This window comes from Perca flavescens, chromosome 8, assembly GCF_004354835.1.
Source record: "Perca flavescens isolate YP-PL-M2 chromosome 8, PFLA_1.0, whole genome shotgun sequence".
Lineage (NCBI taxonomy): Eukaryota > Metazoa > Chordata > Actinopteri > Perciformes > Percidae > Perca > Perca flavescens.
In genome coordinates, this window is record NC_041338.1 from 36,094,286 (window position 1) to 36,118,619 (window position 24,334).

Consider the following 24,334-nt stretch of genomic DNA (forward strand, 5'->3'; position numbering starts at 1 on the left):
TAACCAATCTGATTGGTGGAGCGCTAGCCATTGACTAGCGAATCAGTGCACTTATGTTAAAACACTCTCAAACCTCTCAAAATCTGATGAAAATCTTTCAAACTGACCTTTGTCGATCAAAAAAAAAAAGACATTCAGCAACTGCACGGTCTATTTCTCACTTAAAATGTTTTCAGAAACACATTTCGGCGAACTATTTTTGTAAAATACGAGATCGTATTCAGAACGAGTCGCCATTTTGGTCTGGCTTTGACATTCGGGAGAAGCCACACCCACGTGATGCGTTTGTCATTTCCTTTTTATTTTTATTTTTTTGGGTGACAATACGCTTAAATACGCTTTTTGGACCTCGGGGAGCCGAATGATCAGTCCGAATGCCTTTTCTGCCGACTGTCAGCTGTCTGGTTGGTGTGTCGGAGCCTTTACTCGAGCGGCAAAATAACGAAAAGATGTCTTGAGTCTCCCGCTATGTAAAGATGGAGGCGAGATTTTGTACAATGAAATCCTTCATTTAAGTTTATCACTGGTAACGACCGGACTGTGGCACAATTAAACACCAAAACCAATACACAGTCTAACAGTTGACTTAACAAGCAGTTGAACAATCTCATGACTCAGTTTTTCCCAAACAGTAGCGGACACATCATTTCAGTTCAGATGACATCACTAAAGTAGGGCTGGCATTCAAATAGATCTTCAAATTTGACCCATTTTTACATTTACATCATTTGTCATTGACATATTGTCGAAAAAAAATAACGTGGATGGTTCCATACAACAACCTTCACAAATAAAATAAACGATCAGTTCACTATAATTTCATTTAATTTGGGTCTTTTGTTAAATTTGATAGCATTTGAAGAAAATAATTGATAAAATAACGTTAAAAAAAAAAGCTTAAAGTGATAGAAACATCGGGAAATGTGACTAAAATGTCAAAAAATGTGACAAACACATCAGGAAAAGCTTAAAAAACATTGGGGTAAAGCAACAAAAGTGTCAAAAAAAAAGAAATTTTGACCCAGAAAAACTAAAAGTTGCATTGTTGATGGGAAGACAACACAAGGGGTTAAGAGGCTGCGTTTTAAAGCAAGACTGAAGATATCAGTATCAAATGGAACTAGACTATATAAGGAACCACATCACACCCTCTGCACTAATCGTATACAATTATTTTCTGTCTTTGTGGCCAATTCCTAACGACAAATAATAAAGCACCAGGTTACAAGGGGTTCTTGTAGGGATGCATCGAATCCAGGATTCGGCTTCGGATTCGGCTGAATATTGGGCTTTTTGACGGTGTTGGGTTTCTGCCTGCGTGCGCTACGCTGGTCGACTTAATGACGGGAAGGTGTTTACGTAGGTGGAGCGTTCAATGCAGCAGGATGTGAGGAAGTGGACATGGATCTGGTGAGCTGAAAAAGTTGTTGTTTGGCAGTACTTTCAGTCAAAGGAAGGCCATTCAAGTCCAGCTACATTTTCAATCTGTTCAATGCTGATTGGTCTGGTGGTGGCGAGGACCCTAAACTATACACAACATGGCCACTGTTACAACATCTGGTCTGAAACATCTGGAAGAATACGAGTTGTGCATGAAGGCATCTCCAGACAGCAGCCAGAATGCAACAACTTCAGGTACGGCAAAGGAAGGACAGTCCCGGCTAAAAACTGGTGTTACCCAGACCGAGCCTCTCCCGGGCTGTCAGCTGTTGAGCTGCTGCTCGTTAGCTAACGTTAGCTTTCTAATTTCCCTTTCATCATAGACTGGTTAGCGAACATCTCATCTGCCGATAGCAATGTGCTTTCCTACAATGTCAAAAGAGCGTGTGAATTCAACATTAAGTTGTTACGTTTAACTGTTTTAGAGGCTGTGGACGTTGTTTACTTCATTAATGTGTTTATTGTGTTAATGGACTGAGGATGGGAGCAGGATTTGGTATTCGGTATTCAGATTTGTCAGAATCTTAACCAGTGGATTCGGTATTCGGCCGAACCCCAAAAATCTGGATTCGGTGCATCCCGGGTTTCTTGTACAAATCACAGCGTTAGTTCTCTAAAAAATCTCTTTTATATCCAAGCAAAGTTGGTATTGTAATTGAAATATCCCTAATCCAATGTGTATATTGAATAAAATCAAATCCAAAATCAAATTGGGACCTTGTGAGTTGGAATTGAATGGATTCAGGAAATCAGTGGCGATACCCAGCCCTCTACTGTAGTCATAAAAATTGTCCGTTTGTGTGTCTTCATCCCTCTTCTTCTTCGGTGTCCAGCGGCCCTCGGTTTGCCGGCAGAGACGCCTTGATTCGCTGCCAGCGATTTGGCGGCCAGATGATGTGGGAGGCCCGACCGTGAAGCAGCCCCACTGCCACCTGGGAAATAAAAACCACACATACTAAACAACTGGCAACAAGGCTGCTGGTTTTTGGTGTCAGAGTTGTCTTCTTAACTCTCCTGTTGTCCTCGGGTCAAATCTGATCCATTTTCAAAAAGGTTTTATTTCAGAATTTGGGTTTCTTTCAACCAAATTTTTTAAATAAATAACGTGGATGGTTCCGTATGATGCTTTTCACAAGTAAAATATATGATCAGTTCACTACTTTTATTGAATTTGGGTGTTTTATTCAATTTTAGAGCAAATGGAGAAAGTAATGTGTAGAAGAATGTCGAAAAGAACAACAAAAACGTTAAAAAAATGGCAGCAAAAATCTAAAAAACATCGGAAAAAGTGATTATTTTTTGCAAAAAGTGAATGTTTTTTGCAAAAAGTGAAATTTTTTGGCAAAGTAACAATTTTTTGAAAAAAAGTGACTTTTTTTTTCAAAAAGTGACACAAAAATTGGGAAAAGCGACAAAAAAATAAATAATTCATTTAAAATTTTGACCCAGAAACACAAAAGGTTGCGTGGTGGACGCAAAGACAACACAAGGGTTAACATGGCTTTTGAATAACATATATATATATATATATATATATATATATATATATATATATATATACACACATATATATATATATATATATATATATATATATATATATTATCATGAACTACAGCACTGTTTATTTTGGAATAAAAAGAAATCTGGACCATGGTATCCCATTATCGAACTGTAACTGTTTGTGTAGTTTGAAGCATATTTGAATCCAAATTCGGATTTAAAAACATGTCAGAGAAGTACTAATGTCTGTGCCAGTGATATGTCTTTTTTTTCTAGTATTAATAATACAAAAATATCACATATTGAGTTTGCAGTATCGGCAGAGGCACGTGATCTCTGAGTGGTTTTTAGTACCGTTTTGAATTATTTCTCAAATCTCTTGTGAAAACAAACCTACACTCAATTGTATTACTGTTTTTACAAAAGTCTTGGTTTCACAAAAGTAGCGTAATATATGAATAAAATAGCAAATAAATGTGTAAAATGAAATATTTTTTGAGTGTGTGAGCCGGTGCGTCTCTTTGTGGGAGCTGATGTGTTTCTGTTTATTCAAGGTTTAAAGTATTGTATTTTAAAGTTATATGCCCATCTTCTCTTAACTATTTCACTGGAGCTACAAAAACATGGACTAATAAATATGACGAAGAGCTTCACTATATGCACGGAAAAGCTCATTTTCGGAGAATTTAAGAGAAGTTTGATTTACAGTCGCACTCAGGTCCAGAGTCCCGCGGACATCAACAGCTGAGCTAATTAAAACTGGCAATCTGACAGCCCAAGATCAGCTCAGTCTGACATCTTCCTCACTGCTTCAATAAGGGCAGCTTTGCATAAGGTCGAACACGCGCGGCAGCAAAATGTCAAATGCTTTTTCAGTGACGCCTGTTATCTCTAAAAAAGCTGGCGTCTACAGTACAGGCCAAAAGTTTGGACACACCTTCTCATTCAATGCTTTTCCTTTTTATTTTCATGACTATTTACATTGTAGATTCTCACTGAAGGCATCAAAACTATGAATGAACACATATGGAATTATGTACTTAACAAAAAAGTGTGAAATAACTGAAAACATGTCTTATATTTTAGATTCCTCAAAGTAGCCACCCTTTGCTTTTTTTGATAACTCTGCAAACCCTTGGTGTTCTCTCAATGAGCTTCATGAGGTAGTCACCTGAAATGGTTTTACCTTCACAGGTGTGCTTTGTCAGGGTTAATTAGTGGAATTATTTCCCTTATTAATAAAAAAGCAAAGGGTGGCTACTTTGAAGAATCTAAAATATAAGACACGTTTTCAGTTATTTCACACTTAAGTTAAGTACATAATTCCATATGTGTTCATTCATAGTTTTGATGCTTTCAGTGAGAATCTAAAATGTAAATAGTCATGAAAATAAAAAGGAAAAGCATTGAAGGAGAAAGTGTGTCCAAACTTTTGGCCTGTACTGTATATTAAAAAAAAAAACGCGGTGTGACCCGGCTGCAGACAGACGAGGAAACGTTTGATTCGACATCTGTGGGGGGGTCCCGATGGCTGAGGAGGGGGCTTTAGAATGAGCCAACCGCTGCAGGTCAAGATCCAGTTTAATAACACGAAGAAATGAAATGATTAATATTCATCTGCTGCAGTTCAGACGCAGGTCAGCGAGATGTTATCTACTGAGACGGGCGGGCGAGATATGAAGACATATTTAAATCCAATTTATTATGCACATTTCTTACAACTTCTAACACAGAATGTGGATGGAACCAGATATAAAAGCTGTTAACGTTGGGCAGCGAGACATTTTTAGCTATTTTATTCTCTTAATTAAAAAAAAAAAAAAAAAAAAAAAGTTGGTTCGTTCTTGTGTTTCTTGTTTCCACGGTCCCCTTTTGAACTTGAGTAGTTTCACCCAGAGCAATGCTCTGGCTTTCAGGAATCCTTTCTGTCATTTACTGGTTAATGTAATAATAATGTATACTTTATTAATCCCACAAGGGGAAATTACAATGTTGTTATTACACAGGCCTGAATTACACACACATGCTGTAAGGCCTATATAAAAGAGACTTCAGATACAGTATTAGGGGACCACTAAGGTCTATATAAAAGAGACTTCAGATACAGTATTAGGGGACCACTAAGGTCTATATAAAAGAGACTTCAGATACAGTATTAGTAGACCACTAAGGTCTATATAAAAGAGACTTCAGATACAGTATTAGGGGACCACTAAGGTCTATATAAAAGAGACTTCAGATACAGTATTAGGGGACCACTAAGGTCTATATAAAAGAGACTTCAGATACAGTATTAGGGGACCACTAAGGTCTATATAAAAGAGACTTCAGATACAGTATTAGGGGACCACTAAGGTCTATATAAAAGAGACTTCAGATACAGTATTAGGGGACCACTAAGGTCTATATAAAAGAGACTTCAGATACAGTATTAGGGGACCACTAAGGTCTATATAAAAGAGACTTCAGATACAGTATTAGGGGACCACTAAGGTCTATATAAAAGAGACTTCAGATACAGTATTAGGGGACCACTAAGCATCCAAAAAGCAGCATGTCATAGGACCTTTAATGTGGTTCGCTGGTTCTTGCTATGCTTTCTTGGTTAATCTTTAATTTTTATTGGGCTTTTGGATGCTTAAATAACTTAGTTTTCCAACTACAGTTCAATGTTCTTAAGCTCTCTCTTTGTCTCCTTTGTTTGATTTTTATCTTTTTGATTCACTGTTAACGTGTCTAGTTTTTTGGCTTATCCTTCAGATCCTACTATTTCTCTTTAGCACTTTCTGTGGTTGGTTGGTTTCCTTCTTCCCGTGTTAACATCCAGATCAGGATGAGTACGGTAGCACTGAGAGGCAGAAATCCCAGCAGCTGGCTGACTCACTGGGATCGATCAGCCACTTTAATTAACCTCCCACAGATGTAATGTGGTCATTTTCCGCTTTGGGCTCAGTAAAAATCATATTTATTGGACCTTAAAGACGCTGCAATAGGCCATAATTCCCACCAGAGTGAGGTCGACTGATGTGAAATCTCGTCTGTTTAATGAGTTCAGAGCTTTCCTCCATTTTGCAAATTTTGGGGCATTTTCGGCATTTATTTTTTATAGGACAGCTGAAGACATGAAAGGGGACAGAGATGGGAAATGACATGCAGCGTCGAGGAGAGGTGATATGGGTGCACGCTCTACCAGGTGAGCTACCCAGGCGCTCTCGCATATTTTTTTTAAAGTTTTGAATTTCTTGGAAAACAACGCTATTCAACGCTCGACAAAAGAAAAACTTTGAGAAAAGTAGAAAAGGAAAGACTCACACTCCACACAGAGCTCCCACTGTTCTGTTACTGTATGCAGAGGTTGTGGGTGTATGTTTTGGACTATTTCTGATCAACCAATAGGCTGAGAGCATCATTTGTGGGAGCTGATGTGTTTCTGAGTGAAAAGTCTGTGTGGTGGGTGGCAGCGAAACACTGCAGGCGCACATTCAAAAAGAATATATTATTCAAATGAGACCTCCTCGCTGGATGGGATGTATCCTGAATATACCCCACTGATTTAATGGTGTTACTCATGGGTCCCGGTATGAATATTTGGGTAAATTATAGTTTTTTTTTTTATTTTCAACCTGGACCCTATTTTCCCATGTTTTTGTGTCTAAGTGAATGATGGGAACTAGCCTGACAAGTCAGCCCCACATCAAGATGTTGGGTCTGGGAACTCCCCATTGGTCGGGGCTCAATCCGAGTGGGCGGGACAAACGGTTGTCTTTCAGAGTCCCTCTGCACGCAATAGGATAGCGCTACAACCAATCAGAGCAATGCTTGATTAAACTTTTTCCGTATCCGGTCGTCAAAACTCCCAAATCTTCCCTTTTTTAAGAATGACTTCAGTGACGTTCTTTGTTCTTTTCTCAAAGAAAAGCTGAACTCCAAGTCTTCCAGAGTCGCTGCCAAAACCGATTCCAAAGACAGCAGCAGCCATAAGCCCCGCCCACCGACTCTATACACGATGCGATTGGCCTGACCAGAGTTTGGTTTTTCCAGCTCGCAAGCCCACGGAAAGTTGCTAGACTGCAAAATACATTTGCTGCCGCTAGGGTGCGTCTAGATTTCGAGGCTAGATGGGAACAACAATCTTTGAAATTGGTCCAGTACAAAGCGAGATGGCATCGTTGAAAGAAGCTGCAACGTAACGTTAACGGGCAATTGCTCACCGTCAGTTTGCAACCAGTAAAAGTTCTGTTTTTGCCGCTGATAGTGTCTGACAACATTATGGAAAGGATCCCTACAGAGATAGACCTTTAAGATCCTTTTAGATAATCAGTACTTTCATCATAGTAAAACACACTTCATTCAAAGTGGAGAGAAACTAAACTATCAAAAGCCGTCTTGGTTCATCTTTCCACTGTTGCAACAATCACCACTCTGGTTTGGTTGAAATAAACCCTTAATTCACACATTTACATGTGGAGATATGCTGGCTCTATACAAGCTAAAAGTCCTGATTATTTACATGGAGTCTGGTGGAGATATGCTGGCTCTATACACGCTAAAAGTCCTGATTATTTACATGGAGTCTGGTGGAGATATGCTGGCTCTATACACGCTAAAATCCTGATTATTTACATGGAGTCTGGTGGAGATATGCTGGCTCTATACACGCTAAAAGTCCTGATTATTTACATGGAGTCTGTTGGAGTTTGGTGATGGTGATTTCGTTTCATGTTAAACTAAAAGGATCTTACTCTTTAACTAAAAGCTCTATCTCTGTAGGGATCCTTTCCATAATGTTGTCAGACACTTAGAATAATAATCTGAGTCTGTCAGAGGCAACAACTGCATTAAGATTACATTTCAGCCTGGAAAGATCTTTGTTCACATTAGCCACTCAGACGCCGAACGCATGGGAAAATGTAGGGTCCAGGTTGATAAAAAAGGAGATTGCCCATTAAGCTGTCAGGTGTAAGTGCATAGCGTGACGTGACGTTTTCCTCCCATAAAAAGAAACATAATGGAGTGGAGGCCTGGCGAGATGCCACCGCAGCTTCAGCCATTCAGTGAGAATAAAGGCATAATGTGATTTTGTAATGTCTGTTAGGAGGGATGGAAGCTGACAGTCGTGCTTCAACCCCACTTTATAGTACAATCCAATGCACTGGAGAATGACAGACACAGAAAGACTGCAACATTTACACCACCTGGTAAACGTTTCTGAAGATTAATTTTCTGACATTTAGCGCAGATGATACGTAAGTATAAAAAAAAAGGAAAGAATGTAGTCTGGTTCCTGAGCTCTGAACTGCTGCTTAAACCTTTTTTTTGTGTGTGAATTAAATAGGTCTGGTGTTCTCTGGCTAGAAAAACAACCGGGTCCGATCATAACTTTGTCTTGGGGGGAGCGTGCCTATGCTCCCACATTTCTAAGATTTTTTTCACTGAAAATTAGGCCCTATGTTCCCACAAATAAAAATGGACAAGCCACGCAGCTGACACTCAATGCTGGCTCTATACACGCTAAAAGTCCTGATTATTTACATGGAGCCTGGTGGAGATATGCTGGCTCTATACACGCTAAAAGTCCTGATTATTTACATGGAGTCTGGTGGAGATATGCTGGCTCTATACACACTAAAAGTCCTGATTATTTCATGGAGTCTGGTGGAAATATGCTGGCTCTATACACGCTAAAAGTCCTGATTATTTACATGGAGTCTGGTGGAGATATGCTGGCTCTATACACGCTAAAAGTCCTGATTATTTACATGGAGTCTGGTGGAGATATGCTGGCTCTATACACACTAAAAGTCCTGATTATTTACATGGAGTCGTAAAGGGGTAAGCCGTTTTACGCATCATTATCCTGAGAAACCATTTGTTTGTAGCTGATCATTCATGACATTTACAAATATTTTTGCTTCACTGCCTGTGATAATTGTGCTGGTTCTCGTGTTACTACTGCGTCCAGTAAATAAACACAACTCTATTAACACTGTTTTATGTGCCGGTAAACGCATTATGGAAATCAATGAAATGTTTTTATATTAGCTCACGTTGTGATTAGCTTGGGTGAAGCTGTGCAGAGGGGCCGGGGGAGACGACCCTCTCCAGTATTCTGAATTTGGACAGCAGTAAGTATTTTGAACGCCAGTCTGGTGGAGATATGCTGGCTCTGTACACGCTAAAAGTCCTGATTATTTACATGGAGTCTGGTGGAGATATGCTGGCTCTATACACGCTAAAAGTCCTGATTATTTACATGGAGTCTGGTGGAAATGCTGGCGCTATACACGCTAAAAGTCCTGATTATTTACATGGAGTCTGGTGGAAATGCTGGCTCTATACATGCTAAAAGTCCTGATTATTTACATGGAGTCTGGTGGAAATGCTGGCTCTATACATGCTAAAAGTCCTGATTATTTACATGGAGTCTGGTGGAGATATGCTGGCTCTATACACGCTAAAAGTCCTGATTATTTACATGGAGTCTGGTGGAGATATGCTGGCTCTATACACGCTAAAAGTCCTGATTATTTACATGGAGTTTGGTGATGGTGATTTCGGGGCTGTTTCATGTTAAACTAAAAGGAACTTACTCTTTAACTAAAAGGTCTATCTCTGTAGGGATCCATCCCATAATGTTGTCAGACGTTTAGAATTATAATCTCATCATTTCAGCGGCAAAAACAGAACTTTTAGTGGACAGAAATTGAAGGCACACAATAGCATTAAGATTACATTTCAGCCTGGAAAGAGTTTTGTTCACACTAGCCACTCAGACACCAAAGGCATGGGAAAATGTAGGGTCCAGGTTGATAAAAAAAGGAAATTACCCATTAAGCTGTCAGATGTAAGTGCAGTAACTATTTCAACGCTAGCTGTCAGTATTACATATTGCACTTTTAAAGACAAAACTTGCTTAAGAAGTCCAACTACAACCATTACATCCAGTAGCAGATAGATTTTTAAGTGGCATGTGGCAGCCTGGAAGTGGCATGTCCTGGCATTGTGCCACTTTCCTAAAACCCCTCCTCCACCCAGACCAACCTCCCTCTGCAGATTTTTGCCCTTTCATACTATTCTGCATCAATTCAATCGCAATCGCAAGGTAATGTAAGTCAGTGTAAGTCAATGGAGGCCAAACGGCGTTGATAAACACGCTAAAAAACGAGTATGCATCTTGATAACGCGCCAATAATGGCTTACGAATTGATGTGTCATACATGCACCACTTCATTACCTCAGTCTGGTATGGCATACGGAAGTACATGCCACTGGCACGTGTCACATGACACTTCAAAATCTAACTCCCTCGCATCAGATCTGAAAAGTCTAATGAGAGAGAGTCTTTTTTTCAACGTTTTTGTCTCTTTTTGACTTTCATTTAGCTTTGGTGCTGCCAGAAATGGCCAGATATGCCAGATATGCTGGCTCTATACACGCTAAAAGTCCTGATTATTTACATGGAGTCTGGTGGAGATATGCTGGCTCTATACACGCTAAAAGTCCTGATTATTTACATGGAGTCCGGTGGAAATATGCTGGCTCTATACACGCTAAAAGTCCTGATATTTACATGGAGTCTGGTGGAGATATGCAGGCTCTATACACGCTAAAAGTCCTGATTATTTTCATGGAGTCTGGTGGAAATATGCTGGCTCTATACACGCTAAAAGTCCTGATTATTTACATGAAGTCTGGTGGAGATATGCTGGTTCTATACATGCTAAAAGTCCTGATTATTTACATGGAGTCTGGTGGAAATATGCTGGCTCTATACACGCTAAAAGTCCTGATTATTTACATGGAGTCTGGTGGAAATATGCTGGCTCTATACACGCTAAAAGTCCTGATTATTTACATGGAGTCTGGTGGAGATATGCTGGCTCTATACATGCTAAAAGTCCTGATTATTTACATGGAGTCTGGTGGAGATATGCTGGCTCTATACAGGCTAAAAGTCCTGATTATTTACATGGACTCTGGTGGAGATATGCTGGCTCTATACACGCTAAAAGTCCTGATTATTTACATGGAGTCTGGTGGAAATATGCTGGCTCTATACACGCTAAAAGTTCTGATTATTTACATGAAGTCTGGTGGAAATATGCTGGCAGAAATGGCTCGGCCCCTGCACCCAAGACTTATAATAACAGGGAAAAGCCCTGGAAACTGTAAAGCCAGAGCTGCTCTGCTGAGCCGTTTGTCCACACGTTCTGGGTTTCAGATCTGAGGGGATTTCCTCCCTTTACATTCCTTTCAGCCGGAGATATGAGCCTCCTGTCTGGCCTGTGATGCGCCGTCCATAGCAAACAGGAAACCTTTGCTGCTGAAAATTTCATACCGCACAATACCAGAGGGGCCACACTACAAACAGCACGCAGAGAGGAGTCAGTGTGTGGATGTTAATACTCTCTTTCTGCACCAGAGAAGCCTGAAGCGTTGGCGTTAATGAAATCTTTATGTTCGGAGGAGAAGCTGCAGCGTCTGTCAAAAACATCCAGATCTGTAACACACTCGTCTTCCCACACAGAGCTCTAGTTACTTTTCAGATGACGGTTCTCCCATCTCCGGATGTGCTGATGTTGAATGTTTGCGATAAACTGAAGGATGAAGGCGTTCCTTTATGTGTTGAGGAAATTCTCCTCCTTCTTAAGCTACATAAAGTCTCTAGAAAGCCTCCTGGAATCAGCTGGAAAATGCATCGACACACAGCTGAAGACAGGGTTGTTGTTCTGACACCATGAGAGATACGTGGCTCTCGCAAATCCGTGCATCATTCGTAGCTCTGGTTTGATTTGCATTGAGAGATGATTTTATGGAAAGTACCCCATGCCAATCTCTAGGTATGGTGAAGGTTATGTGATGATTTTAATTCCAAAGGCCAAGGGAACTTTATCAGGATGCATAGTATCCTGGATCCATGAAATAACTGGCCTTTAAAAATAATAATCTGCCTGCCTCTATGCCCTATGGGCATTTAACATAGGGGTGGACTCACTTTTGTTGCCAGTGGTTTAGACATTAATGGCTGTGTGTTGACTTATTTTGAGGGGACAGCACAATTATAGTTATACAAGCTGGACACTTAATACTTTACATTGTAGCAAAGTGTAATTTCTTCAGTGTTGTCCCATTAAAAGATATAATAAAATATTTACTAAAATGTGAGGGGTGTACTCACTTTTGTGAGATACTGTGTATATATATATATATATATATATATATATATATATATATATATATATATATATATATATACTGTATCTGATAGCGTCCTAGTAAAGATCATATGCAGGTCACGCAATGTTCCTTTCTAGCAGCCCATACCCACAGAACTAAGGAACATCACATCTATCAAATCCTTCTCCAAATCCATAAAACATTGGTTATTGACTAATCAAATATGCTGCCATAATCCTGGGGAACATGGGGTACTTTCCATAAAATCATCTCTGAATGCAAATCAAACCAGCTATTAGGCTAACTGACATAAAACCATGCCAATCTCTAGGTATGGTGAAGGGTATGTGATGATGTGGGGGGTATGGTGAAGGGTATGTGATGATGTGGGGGTATGGTGAAGGGTATGTGATGATGTGGGGGTATGGTGAAGGGTATGTGATGATGTGGGGGTATGGTGAAGGGTATGTGATGATGTGGGGGTATGGTGAAGGGTATGTGATGATGTGGGGGTATGGTGAAGGGTATGTGATGATGTGGGGGTATGGTGAAGGGTATGTGATGATGTGGGGGTATGGTGAAGGGTATGTGATGATGTGGGGGTATGGTGAAGGGTATGTGATGATGTGCGGGTATGGTGAAGGGTATGTGATGATGTGGGGGTATGGTGAAGGGTATGTGATGATGTGGGGGTATGGTGAAGGGTATGTGATGATGTGGGGGTATGGTGAAGGGTATGTGATGATGTGGGGGTATGGTGAAGGGTATGTGATGATGTGGGGGTATGGTGAAGGGTATGTGATGATGTGGGGGTATGGTGAAGGGTAAGTGATGATATGGGGGGGTGGTGAAGGGTATGTGATGATGTGGGGGTATGGTGAAGGGTATGTGATGATGTGGGGGTATGGTGAAGGGTAAGTGATGATATGGGGGTATGGTGAAGGGTATGTGATGATGTGGGGGGTATGGTGAAGGGTATGTGATGATGTGGGGGTATGGTGAAGGGTATGTGATGATGTGCGGGTATGGTGAAGGGTATGTGATGATGTGGGGGTATGGTGAAGGGTATGTGATGATGTGGGGGTATGGTGAAGGGTATGTGATGATGTGGGGGTATGGTGAAGGGTATGTGATGATGTGGGGGTATGGTGAAGGGTATGTGATGATATGGGGGTATGGTGAAGGGTATGTGATGATGTGGGGGTATGGTGAAGGGTATGTGATGATGTGGGGGTATGGTGAAGGGTATGTGATGATGTGGGGGTATGGTGAAGGGTATGTGATGATGTGGGGGTATGGTGAAGGGTATGTGATGATGTGGGGTATGGTGAAGGGTATGTGATGATGTGGGGGTATGGTGAAGGGTAAGTGATGATATGGGGGTATGGTGAAGGGTATGTGATGATGTGGGGGGTATGGTGAAGGGTATGTGATGATGTGCGGGTATGGTGAAGGGTATGTGATGATGTGCGGGTATGGTGAAGGGTATGTGATGATGTGGGGGTATGGTGAAGGGTATGTGATGATGTGGGGGTATGGTGAAGGGTATGTGATGATGTGGGGGGTATGGTGAAGGGTATGTGATGATGTGGGGGTATGGTGAAGGGTATGTGATGATATGGGGGTATGGTGAAGGGTATGTGATGATGTGGGGGTATGGTGAAGGGTATGTGATGATGTGGGGGTATGGTGAAGGGTATGTGATGATGTGGGGGTATGGTGAAGGGTATGTGATGATGTGGGGGTATGGTGAAGGGTATGTGATGATATGGGGGTATGGTGAAGGGTATGTGATGATGTGGGGGTATGGTGAAGGGTATGTGATGATGTGGGGGGGGGTATGTGATGATGGTGAAGGGTATGTGATGATGTGGGGTATGGTGAAGGGTATGTGATGATGTGGGGTATGGTGAAGGGTATGTGATGATGTGGGGGTATGGTGAAGGGTATGTGATGATGTGGGGGTATGGTGAAGGGTATGTGATGATGTGGGGGTATGGTGAAGGGTATGTGATGATGTGGGGGTATGGTGAAGGGTATGTGATGATGTGGGGGTATGGTGAAGGGTATGTGATGATGTGGGGTATGGTGAAGGGTATGTGATGATGTGGGGGGTATGGTGAAGGGTATGTGATGATGTGGGGGTATGGTGAAGGGTATGTGATGATGTGGGGGTATGGTGAAGGGTATGTGATGATGTGGGGGTATGGTGAAGGGTATGTGATGATGTGGGGGTATGGTGAAGGGTATGTGATGATATGGGGGTATGGTGAAGGGTATGTGATGATGTGGGGGTATGGTGAAGGGTATGTGATGATGTGGGGGGTATGGTGAAGGGTATGTGATGATGTGGGGGGGTATGGTGAAGGGTATGTGATGATGTGGGGGTATGGTGAAGGGTATGTGATGATGTGGGGGTATGGTGAAGGGTAAGTGATGATATGGGGGTATGGTGAAGGGTATGTGATGATGTGGGGGTATGGTGAAGGGTATGTGATGATGTGCGGGTATGGTGAAGGGTATGTGATGATGTGCGGGTATGGTGAAGGGTATGTGATGATGTGGGGGTATGGTGAAGGGTATGTGATGATGTGGGGGTATGGTGAAGGGTATGTGATGATGTGGGGGTATGGTGAAGGGTATGTGATGATGTGGGGGTATGGTGAAGGGTATGTGATGATATGGGGGTATGGTGAAGGGTATGTGATGATGTGGGGGTATGGTGAAGGGTATGTGATGATGTGGGGGTATGGTGAAGGGTATGTGATGATGTGGGGGTATGGTGAAGGGTATGTGATGATGTGGGGGTATGGTGAAGGGTATGTGATGATATGGGGGTATGGTGAAGGGTATGTGATGATGGGGGGTATGGTGAAGGGTATGTGATGATGTGGGGGTATGGTGAAGGGTATGTGATGATGTGGGGGTATGGTGAAGGGTATGTGATGATGTGGGGGTATGGTGAAGGGTATGTGATGATGTGGGGGTATGGTGAAGGGTATGTGATGATGTGGGGGTATGGTGAAGGGTATGTGATGATGTGGGGGTATGGTGAAGGGTATGTGATGATGTGGGGGTATGGTGAAGGGTATGTGATGATGTGGGGGTATGGTGAAGGGTATGTGATGATGGTATGTGATGGGTATGGTGAAGGGTATGTGATGATGTTGGCGTATGGTGAAGGGTATGTGATGATGTGGGGGTATGGTGAAGGCTATGTGATGATATGGGGGTATGGTGAAGGGTATGTGATGATGTGGGGGTATGGTGAAGGGTATGTGATGATGTGGGGGTATGGTGAAGGGTATGTGATGATGTGGGGGTATGGTGAAGGGTATGTGATGATGTGGGGTATGGTGAAGGGTATGTGATGATGTGGGGGTATGGTGAAGGGTATGTGATGATGTGGGGGGTATGGTGAAGGGTATGTGATGATGTGGGGGTATGGTGAAGGGTATGTGATGATGTGGGGGTATGGTGAAGGGTATGTGATGATGTGGGGGGAGTATGGTGAAGGGTATGTGATGATGTGGGGGGGTATGGTGAAGGGTATGTGATGATGTGGGGGTATGGTGAAGGGTATGTGATGATGTGGGGGGTATATTTTAATTCCAAAGGCCAAGGGAACTTTATCAGGATGCATAATATCCTGGATCCATGAAATAACTGGCCTTTAAAAATAAACACCTGCCTGCCTCTATGGGAATTTAACATAGGGGTGGACTGACTTATGCCTCCTGTATTTTAAGGAAGAACATTTATTTATTTACGATACATTATTCATTAACAAACAAAATTGGTGTCCTTAAAGGTTTGATTTTTCCTAATTTTTTAAATTAAGGCATTAAGATCAATTTCCAAAAGAAGATTTTTTTATTGCTCTTTTTAGTCAACTTCAGCATGGGTGTCCTAATTTTTTCACATGACTGTACCTACTGTATGATACTCATGCCATCAACCTGCCAGTAGTCAGTCCTGATCTGGAATAGTGGTTGTGTCATTTTTACTTCAGTCCATGCCATTATGTCTTTCTTATTTTATGTGTATTTGTTGTACTGTTGTAGCGTATCTATTGTTTTAAGCCATCAAACCTGCTATAGGGACTGCAGATGGAAATCAGCCTGTATGGCTAAAGATTTGGCACATTCACATGTTGGACTTTGTGCTCATGTCGATTAATGTGCGTAGTCCCCTTTTAAATAAAGAAATGTAAAAATAATCTAAATTTGCATCAGGTGAAAATATCAAATTTCAATATTTTTTTAATTTCGGTTTTGGAAACGAGCATTGAGAAAAAGAATGAACGAATGATACACCGATTCCCACAGGACAGCGACGCTACAAACATCCGATGATCTTATAGACCATGATGCATTGCTGTCGAATAAACTACCCGACAGAATATCACATGTCACAATGTGTCACAACCCTCCCGCAAAATGACTCGTTTCACTTTCAGAATGTGATCCATTCGGTCTGGCAACATTTTGGTAAGTCTAGAAGAGTCGCACCATTAAATAATTTAATCCCCATTCAAGTTAGCGGAGCGCGAAATAGGAAGTAGCTGGTTTGTCCCGGCTGAGGTCTCAGGTGCTTTTTTGGCTTTATGCGCCACTGAGCTAGCCTAGAAATCTAGATGCAGGTCAAATGTAATCTGCAGCCAGGGGTCAGTCTAGCAACTCTCCGTTGGCTTGCAAGCTGGAAAAACCAAACTCTAGTCAGGCCAATCACATCGTGTATAGAGTCGGTGGGCGGGGCTTATGGCTGCTGCTGCTGCTGGTGGTGAACAGAGGTCTTCTGGAAGACTTGGAGTTCAGCTTTTCTTTGAGAAGAGAACAAAGAACGGCACTGAAGTGATGCTTAAAAAAGGAAGATGTGTTCGGAGTTTAAAGTTTAATCTATCAACTAGCGAGGCTCTGATTGGTTGGAGCGCTATCCTATCGCGTGCAGAGGGAATTTGAATGACAACCGTTTATCCCGCACCTCGGCTTGAGTCCTGCCAATGAGGAGTTCCCAGACCTCAACATCTGGATGTGGGGCTGGCTTGTGGAATGAACCAGGCTCAGCCTCCATCGCTGTATCCAGGTTTTATTATACATCCATGGGTTGGACACAGAGACGTCTTTACAGTTTAGTTACAATGTCTTTTATGGTTATTTTATTGTCGTTTATCGTAGTGTAACTATGCAGCGGTTCTGAATCGGTCATGCAGCCTAAGGGGAGGGTAAACTGTCAGTTATATTTATAAAAAAAACTTTGGGGAAGTACAGTGTGGATCGTCTAATTGGATGTGTACAGTGGTGTAGTCTAATATATTTCAGCGGGTATACTATTCTACATAAATATATGGACCAGAATGGACATATCAAAGTGGGGCGTCTGGGTCTGCTCCCCCAAGGAAAGTTTGAGCGTCAAAGACTTAATTTTTTGCATTTTAATACACTTTAATGCACCAATTTTCACTGGAAATACCTGTATTCAGCCTATGTAAAGGAAAACACAGATGACAAAAATATAATGGAAAGTTGTTATGTGCCATTGCACATTTTTAGGTGGGTATATGGAAATCCTGGAGCTTTCTTAGTGGGTATACTGCGTATACCTGCGTATATATCAACATAGACTACACCACTGGATGTGTAACACTCATACCGGTCCGAAGCTGTTGCTGTCCAGACTGTGTCCGTGATGATCGCCCTCGATCCAGAAGTGACCATCCGGAACACGAACGTATCGGTTCTTGTAGCCCAAAGTCCTGAAGAGAAGAGGGAAACAAAAAAAAACGAAGGTTTGGTTTTTAATCAGGCCAAAAACACCCTTGAGGCAGTGACATCTAATTAGTGTTAAAACAGCAGAGCGTTTTTATTTAAAGATGCCTGATTTTCTTTCAGTGCCATCAGCGTACCCAAACACCAAATGTCCTCGCAGCTCACTCGCAGAGCGTAGAGTTTTACAAAATCAATAATGATTTCAAAGACAATTTAGATCCCTCAAGTGGTAAGCCTCGAGAAGACACATTTTTACTGTAATTCCTCAAATAAAAACCGGGGCCTTTATTTACCTGAACTACAGAAGGTACGAGGCTTTTATTTGAAGCAGGCTTTTGTTAGAGCCAGGCTTTTATTTCTTATTCCATCTGTTTGATGAGTATAATTGTTTTAAATAAACTGTCTTAACTGAAACGTGATGGCGTTCCAGTGGACAGAGATCATTCATTTTTTAAAGCTCCCATATTATGCTCATTTGCAGGTTAATAATTGTATTTAGAGGTTGTACCAGAATAGGTTTACATGGTTTAATTTTTCAACACCATATTTTTGTTGTACTGCACACTGCTGAAGCTCTTCTTTTCACCCTGTGTGTTCAGGTCTTTGTTTTAGCTACAGAGTGAGACATCTCAACATCTGTAACATCTTTGTTGGGAGTCGTATATGCTCAGTAGTTAGGTAAGGACTACATGAGCTAGCTAGCTTTTTCTCCAACTTCGGCCCGTACAAGGCAGGATTAGCCGGGAGACTTCTTCTAAACGAGGGCGCACTTCCAACTTTGCGTGGAATACCTGCAGAACAGGGACATGGAAGTAGTTCTTTTGGAGATTATGGTGAACTAGTGTGTGTTGTAGCAGTGTTTTGCCATTGAGAACGAGCTAGCATGCTAACGGTTAGCCCCCTAGGGCCCTTTGTTTCAGCTAGTGACGTAGAAAGTCGTGCAGATTTTGACCAGCTCACCAGGAGACTGAAGGCAGGACACATTCAGAAACCAGATCTCACTCAGAACACCACGGATGGTGTTTTATTTCAAGTTTTTATGTGTGTGGAAGCACCAGAGACACAAAATAACACCCCAAATCCCAGAAAAAGTTTTTCATAATATGGGCACTTTAAGAAACATTTGCAAAAATATCACCATATACAAGAACAGCCAGAAGGACGACAAAGCAATAATCAGACACCACCATTGTGTCAGTTTGAACCCTGTAAATGTACCGGGTATTTATTTAAAATACAGCTACTACAGTATTGCTGGTTGATTACAATACGAGCATACAGTAGTTTTGTAAAACACATTGCTGGTTTGCAGCAGCACACCAGTATCTGATTAACGTTACTGACGGTAGCTAGGTAGCTTTGTTTCTAGCTCCAGGCTAACTTGTTTCCTCCCACCTCCAGCTAGCTAGCTAGCCGTGCTCTGCTCTTGTCGGCCAATCTCGTCAGATCATCCTTCTGTTTCTTCCAGTATCGGATTCTCCTGGGTTCAACGTCGAAATGTCTCGCAGCTTTTTCACCCGAGTTTTCCTCCGCATACTTTAAAACTCTTTTCATTTTCAATAACTTCTTGAAAAGTCCGTCACTAGCACCAGAGCCCGTCATTCTCTGCTAGCACTAAATGAGACTTACATCCAATGAGGCTACTGCCATCTATTGGCACCTGTACGTTACTACAAACTACACTTAGCTGCACATATAGCATACAGCCGACTAAAATACCGGTAGGACAATAATATTACTACATGGGTACCATAATCCAGAAAAACAAAGTGTGGGAAAAAGCATGAATATATTATTGAATCTGTTAAAGTAACCCTTTAAGCGCCAAAGTTGCAAAATTGCGACAGGACGCAGTACTGAATGAAACAGCTGTTTTCTCTGAATAGAGTGTTATATGTCATTCATACTCCCCTCCATTAGTTGGCAGACATCCCATACTTAGACCTTAGCTCAGAAATACATTATGCTTCAATGCAAAATGTTTGAGGAAATCCCATCCAAACTTGACTTGTTTTGTCAAAAGCGACTAGCGACTTTTTCTGGTGATTGGAGACTTTTGAGGTGTTCGGAGACTCGTGAAAGTACGTATCGCTCAACGAGCAGCGGGTGCTGCCGTGAGCCCCTCCCCTGTCCAAAAGCCCTCACAAAAAAAAGAAATAACTAAAAAAACGGCTACTGTTTACTTGAGTTTTGTGGTGTTGTAATAGTTCTAGTTTATTTACTTTTTCCCTGTTAATGTGGAATGTGGACAACATAACAAATGGATGGAGGGGGGTGAATCTGATGAAATAAATTCAACTCTCTTTCAAAATATTTAGGTATTTCATGGAAATTACATAATCCAATATGGCCGCCGCCATATGACGTCATACTATGCAAATTAGATGGGAACATTTACTCCCTAGATAAACATTAGGTCATTCTCAATATTTGTTTCATTTACACTTTGTCTCTATCTCAAACCACTTTCAAGCCGGAGCCTTCTGAAATTTAGGTGTCAAAATCTAGTATTTTTTAAAATAAAACCTGGCGCCTAAAGGGTTAAATTGGTAGAAATGTACATTACGATGAACTTGAATTTAATTTTTACTTGATATTATATGAAAGGCATTTAGGAGATTATCCACACCAATTTTTCACCGGCATTTGTCCGTGTTGACCACGCCCCCGGCCACTATCAGAAGCCCCGGTGTTTAATTGAACACCGGTTTTATTTGAGGAATTACGGTATGTGTGTTTTCTTTATGAGGCAGTTCTTCAGCTTTGAGCTAAATGCTAACATCAGCATGGCAACATGCTCCCAATTGTAATATTAAGTTGATGCTTTTGAATGGCAGTGGACCCAGAATTGAGCTCTGGGGAACTCCACAGGTCAAAGATATTGATGTTGAGGAACAGTTTCCAATTGTAACAAAAAAAACTCCTGTCCATAAGATAGAATTTTAGCTAGCTGATTTCAACGCCAGTGAAGCCAACCCAATGTTCCAGTCGACGAAGCAATATGCTGTGGTCTACAGTGTCAAATGCTTCACCGAAGTCCAGTAATACTAGGATGGATGCCTTGCTTGCATCTGTATTTAGCCGGATGTCACATATGACTTTGGCAAGAGCTGTTTCTGTGCTATGATTTGCCCGGAAACCTGACTGAAAATTGTCAAGGCAGTTATTAAGTATCCAAAAAGAGGTGAGTTGATTAAAACCAATTTTTTCAATGATTTTGCCAATGAACGGTAGGTTGGATATGGGCCTGCAGTGGCTTAATATGGATGTGTCTAGGTTGTCTGTACGGATGCATTTATAATGTTAAAGGAACACGCCGACTTATTGGGAATTTAGCTTATTCACCGTAACCCCCAGAGTTAGACAAGTCCATACATACCCTTCTCATCTCTGTCGCTAGGAGGTGAAGAACATATTTTTTAAAAGTCGGTGGGTAGAGTATCTAGTGTGCAATTGGAGGAGGTGAGGCTTTGTTTTATTAAGAGTTTCAGTATAGATCAAACTGAAGTTAGAAATCAGGTTTAATGTTCTTGTAGTTATTGGTTCTGGTTGCTGAGTGATATGTTTTTAAGATATTATGTTCGGTCTGATTTGATAAATTTTGGTTATGAAAACAGACCCAAACTCATTGCACCTGCTGGTGGAGATGAGCTTGGGTCCCAGTTGAAGTGTGGGTTGGTCAATTTTTCTCAGGGGGGTAAGCCTCTCTCCACAACCCGTAGCTCCTATGGCGCCATTATGATGCTACCTAGAGCTCTATGCGTCGCCACCTAATCGCTCGAACACAGATCTGAACCGAGGACACGTTTGGACTAATATGGGAGGTGGTGTTGGTCTCACGCTGTAGCTGCTTCAATCAGGTCATTACGTTTATGAGGAGAAGGTCAGACGCCCTTCATCATCCCTCTGGACTGTTATGGGCCTGTTGCAGCCCTGATTTATCTTTGAGCACGGGAACATTGTGAGTTATAGCCTCAGTGACTTTTTAAATGGAAATTCGTCTGTGATTCCTAATGTGTGTGTGTGTGTGTGTGTGTGTGGGTCCAGGGAAGACGGCTGACCAAAGTGGCCTTGGATACATACAGTAAATATTGATTTTGCCACAGCGGCTGAATTTACTGATTCACAAAAACAACAAGCTGGGACCTTTTTTTTTTTTGCAGAAATAAAAAAAAGGTTACAGCCTGTTTGGCGCCAACTCTCCGCTATGAACAACTGTGGAAAATCTTTACAGAACCAAGGACAATTGACTTCACTTTGTTTAGCCCGTTTTTAAATCAGGTTTGGTGTGTTGAGATGAGGAATCAGAGCAGAACAGCTGCAGGAAGAAGACATTATATTAAGGAGGTTTTTCCTCGCAGCTTACGCACCAACTGCTTACTTTTGGGGTGAATTGTTGGGTCTCTGTAAAGTATAGATTATAAATATATAGGTATAAAGTATAAAGTTAGGGGGTACATGGCTTAAAGAAACCGTTCAAAGAGGAAACATTATTGACAAAAGCTTGAGAACCCCTGGTATATACTATAGTATATAGAGTACCGTGTACTTTTGGTGGTATCTGTACCGACTACTAGATTTTTGGTATCATGACATCCGTATACTGAGTCTGAGTACTCAGACTTGGGATGTCACGATACCAAAAATAATTTGCCTTAATCTGATTAAGGTAAATTTCAAAATACTACTGAAATACCTGACTGTTGCGTTTAAAGTTTAGGACTTCAGTTCCTATGTGTCCTTCAGAGAGAACATTCATTAATGTGTGTCAGAGGCTGAAAATGACCCAATTTGCTATACTTGCATGGTACGACGTCTACTAAATGTCCTGAAAAGTTTGCTCGATGGTGTTTTTTTCCCCCAACGGCTCCTTCCAGGTAACCCTAACCCTAACCATAACCATAACCTAATAGACCTTTTTCATGGCAGACATGTCGACATGTCATAGTAGGAAAAAGCACAGGTGTATTCAAACCATTACTGATGGCTGCATTCCACTTAGGAGAGGTCCTGGTATTAAACCATTACTGATGGCTGCATTCCACTTAGGAGAGGTCCTGGTATTAAACCATTACTGATGGCTGCATTCCACTTAGGAGAGACCCTGGTATTAAACCATTACTGATGGCTGCATTCCACTTAGGAGAGACCCTGGTATTAAACCATTAATGATGGCTGCATTCCACTTAGGAGAGACCCTGGTATTAAACCATTACTGATGGCTGCATTCCACTTAGGAGAGACCCTGGTATTAAACCATTACTGATGGCTGCATTCCACTTAGGAGAGACCCTGGTATTAAACCATTACTGATGGCTGCATTCCACTTAGGAGAGGTCCTGGTATTAAACCATTAATGATGGCTGCATTCCACTTAGGAGAGGTCCTGGTATTAAACCATTAATGATGGCTGCATTCCACTTAGGAGAGGTCCTGGTATTGTGCATGCTGACTCACTGAAATATCTTACTGGGACACTTGATGGAACTGAGACATCGTTAAGGTTATCAATCTCAGCTGTGCTTTTCCTACTATGACAAGTCAACATGTCTGCTGTGAAAAAGGTCCAGTGACTTCAAGGCACCTAACCCTAACCTTAACCCTTACTATAACCATAACCAGTGCCTAATCCTAGTGGAAGGAGCCATTGAGGGCAAAAAACACTGATAAACAAAAAGTTTGTCTTTGTCAGCCTTTGCAATCCTGAGTTGGGGGGAGCGCAGTCCTTTGTGTGTGTTTTTGTGCCCATCACTTTGTTTGAGTAGGAGTGACTTTTTCGTGTCAGCGGTGGCTGCCTCCTGCTGGAAGGTGGAACCTGTATAAATGGTTTTAAAGACAAATAAACTTAATTTATGAGTCCGCCATTAGTTCATTGCAGATTCTCCTGCACACCGCGCCCATTGGTTAACACTCCCACTTAGTTTCCTCTGGCCTGACAGCGACAGCGGGAGATTTACATCGCTGGTGCGAGCCTCTCTCCGTTTGGAGATGAATGTGTAAAACTATCCTCTCTTTCTTTCTCTTTCTTTCTCTCTCTCTCTCTCTCTCTCTCTCTCTCTCTCTTGTGGGCTGGCAGACGGTCTGGCCTGCGTGGCAGATTTAAAAGCGAAGCTGTGATTTATGTCGCCGCGGTCCACCCCTCGTTTAAAGACAACACAGGAGCTGACAGGCCAGGGAAGCAATCACAGGCCTGTTAATTATTCATTCCCTCTCCCCAGCCGGTGACCTGCTATTTGCACGGTGGCACCCCGGCACAAACAGCTGCTGCCAGGCATGGCTTGCATGACGAGGGCGTGCTATGATAGCGTGATGCTCTCTGCCACTTCCCCTCATCCTCGGGCTCCCACTGCAGATGTACGAGATGCAACGTGGGCACTGGTTCACCGTGTCTGTGTGTCACAGCAACTTTGGGTTCACCTCTGGGCGTCACTTGGTTTAGATCAGGG

At 41.8% G+C, this 24,334-nt stretch overlaps 1 protein-coding gene across 1 annotated transcript in view; it reads right to left on the reverse strand.

The window, feature by feature from the left end:
- Positions 1-1,680: 1,680 nt before the first annotated feature.
- immp2l (inner mitochondrial membrane peptidase subunit 2) overlaps positions 1,681-24,334 on the reverse strand; it is a 178,973-nt gene continuing 156,319 nt past the window's right edge. The window contains exons 5-6 of the mRNA XM_028585500.1: positions 17,773-17,875; positions 1,681-2,372 (exon numbers count right to left, since the gene is read on the reverse strand). Coding sequence (XP_028441301.1) covers positions 2,247-2,372; positions 17,773-17,875 — 229 coding nt within the window. The 3' untranslated portion in view covers positions 1,681-2,246. The remainder of the gene's footprint in view (positions 2,373-17,772; positions 17,876-24,334) is intronic.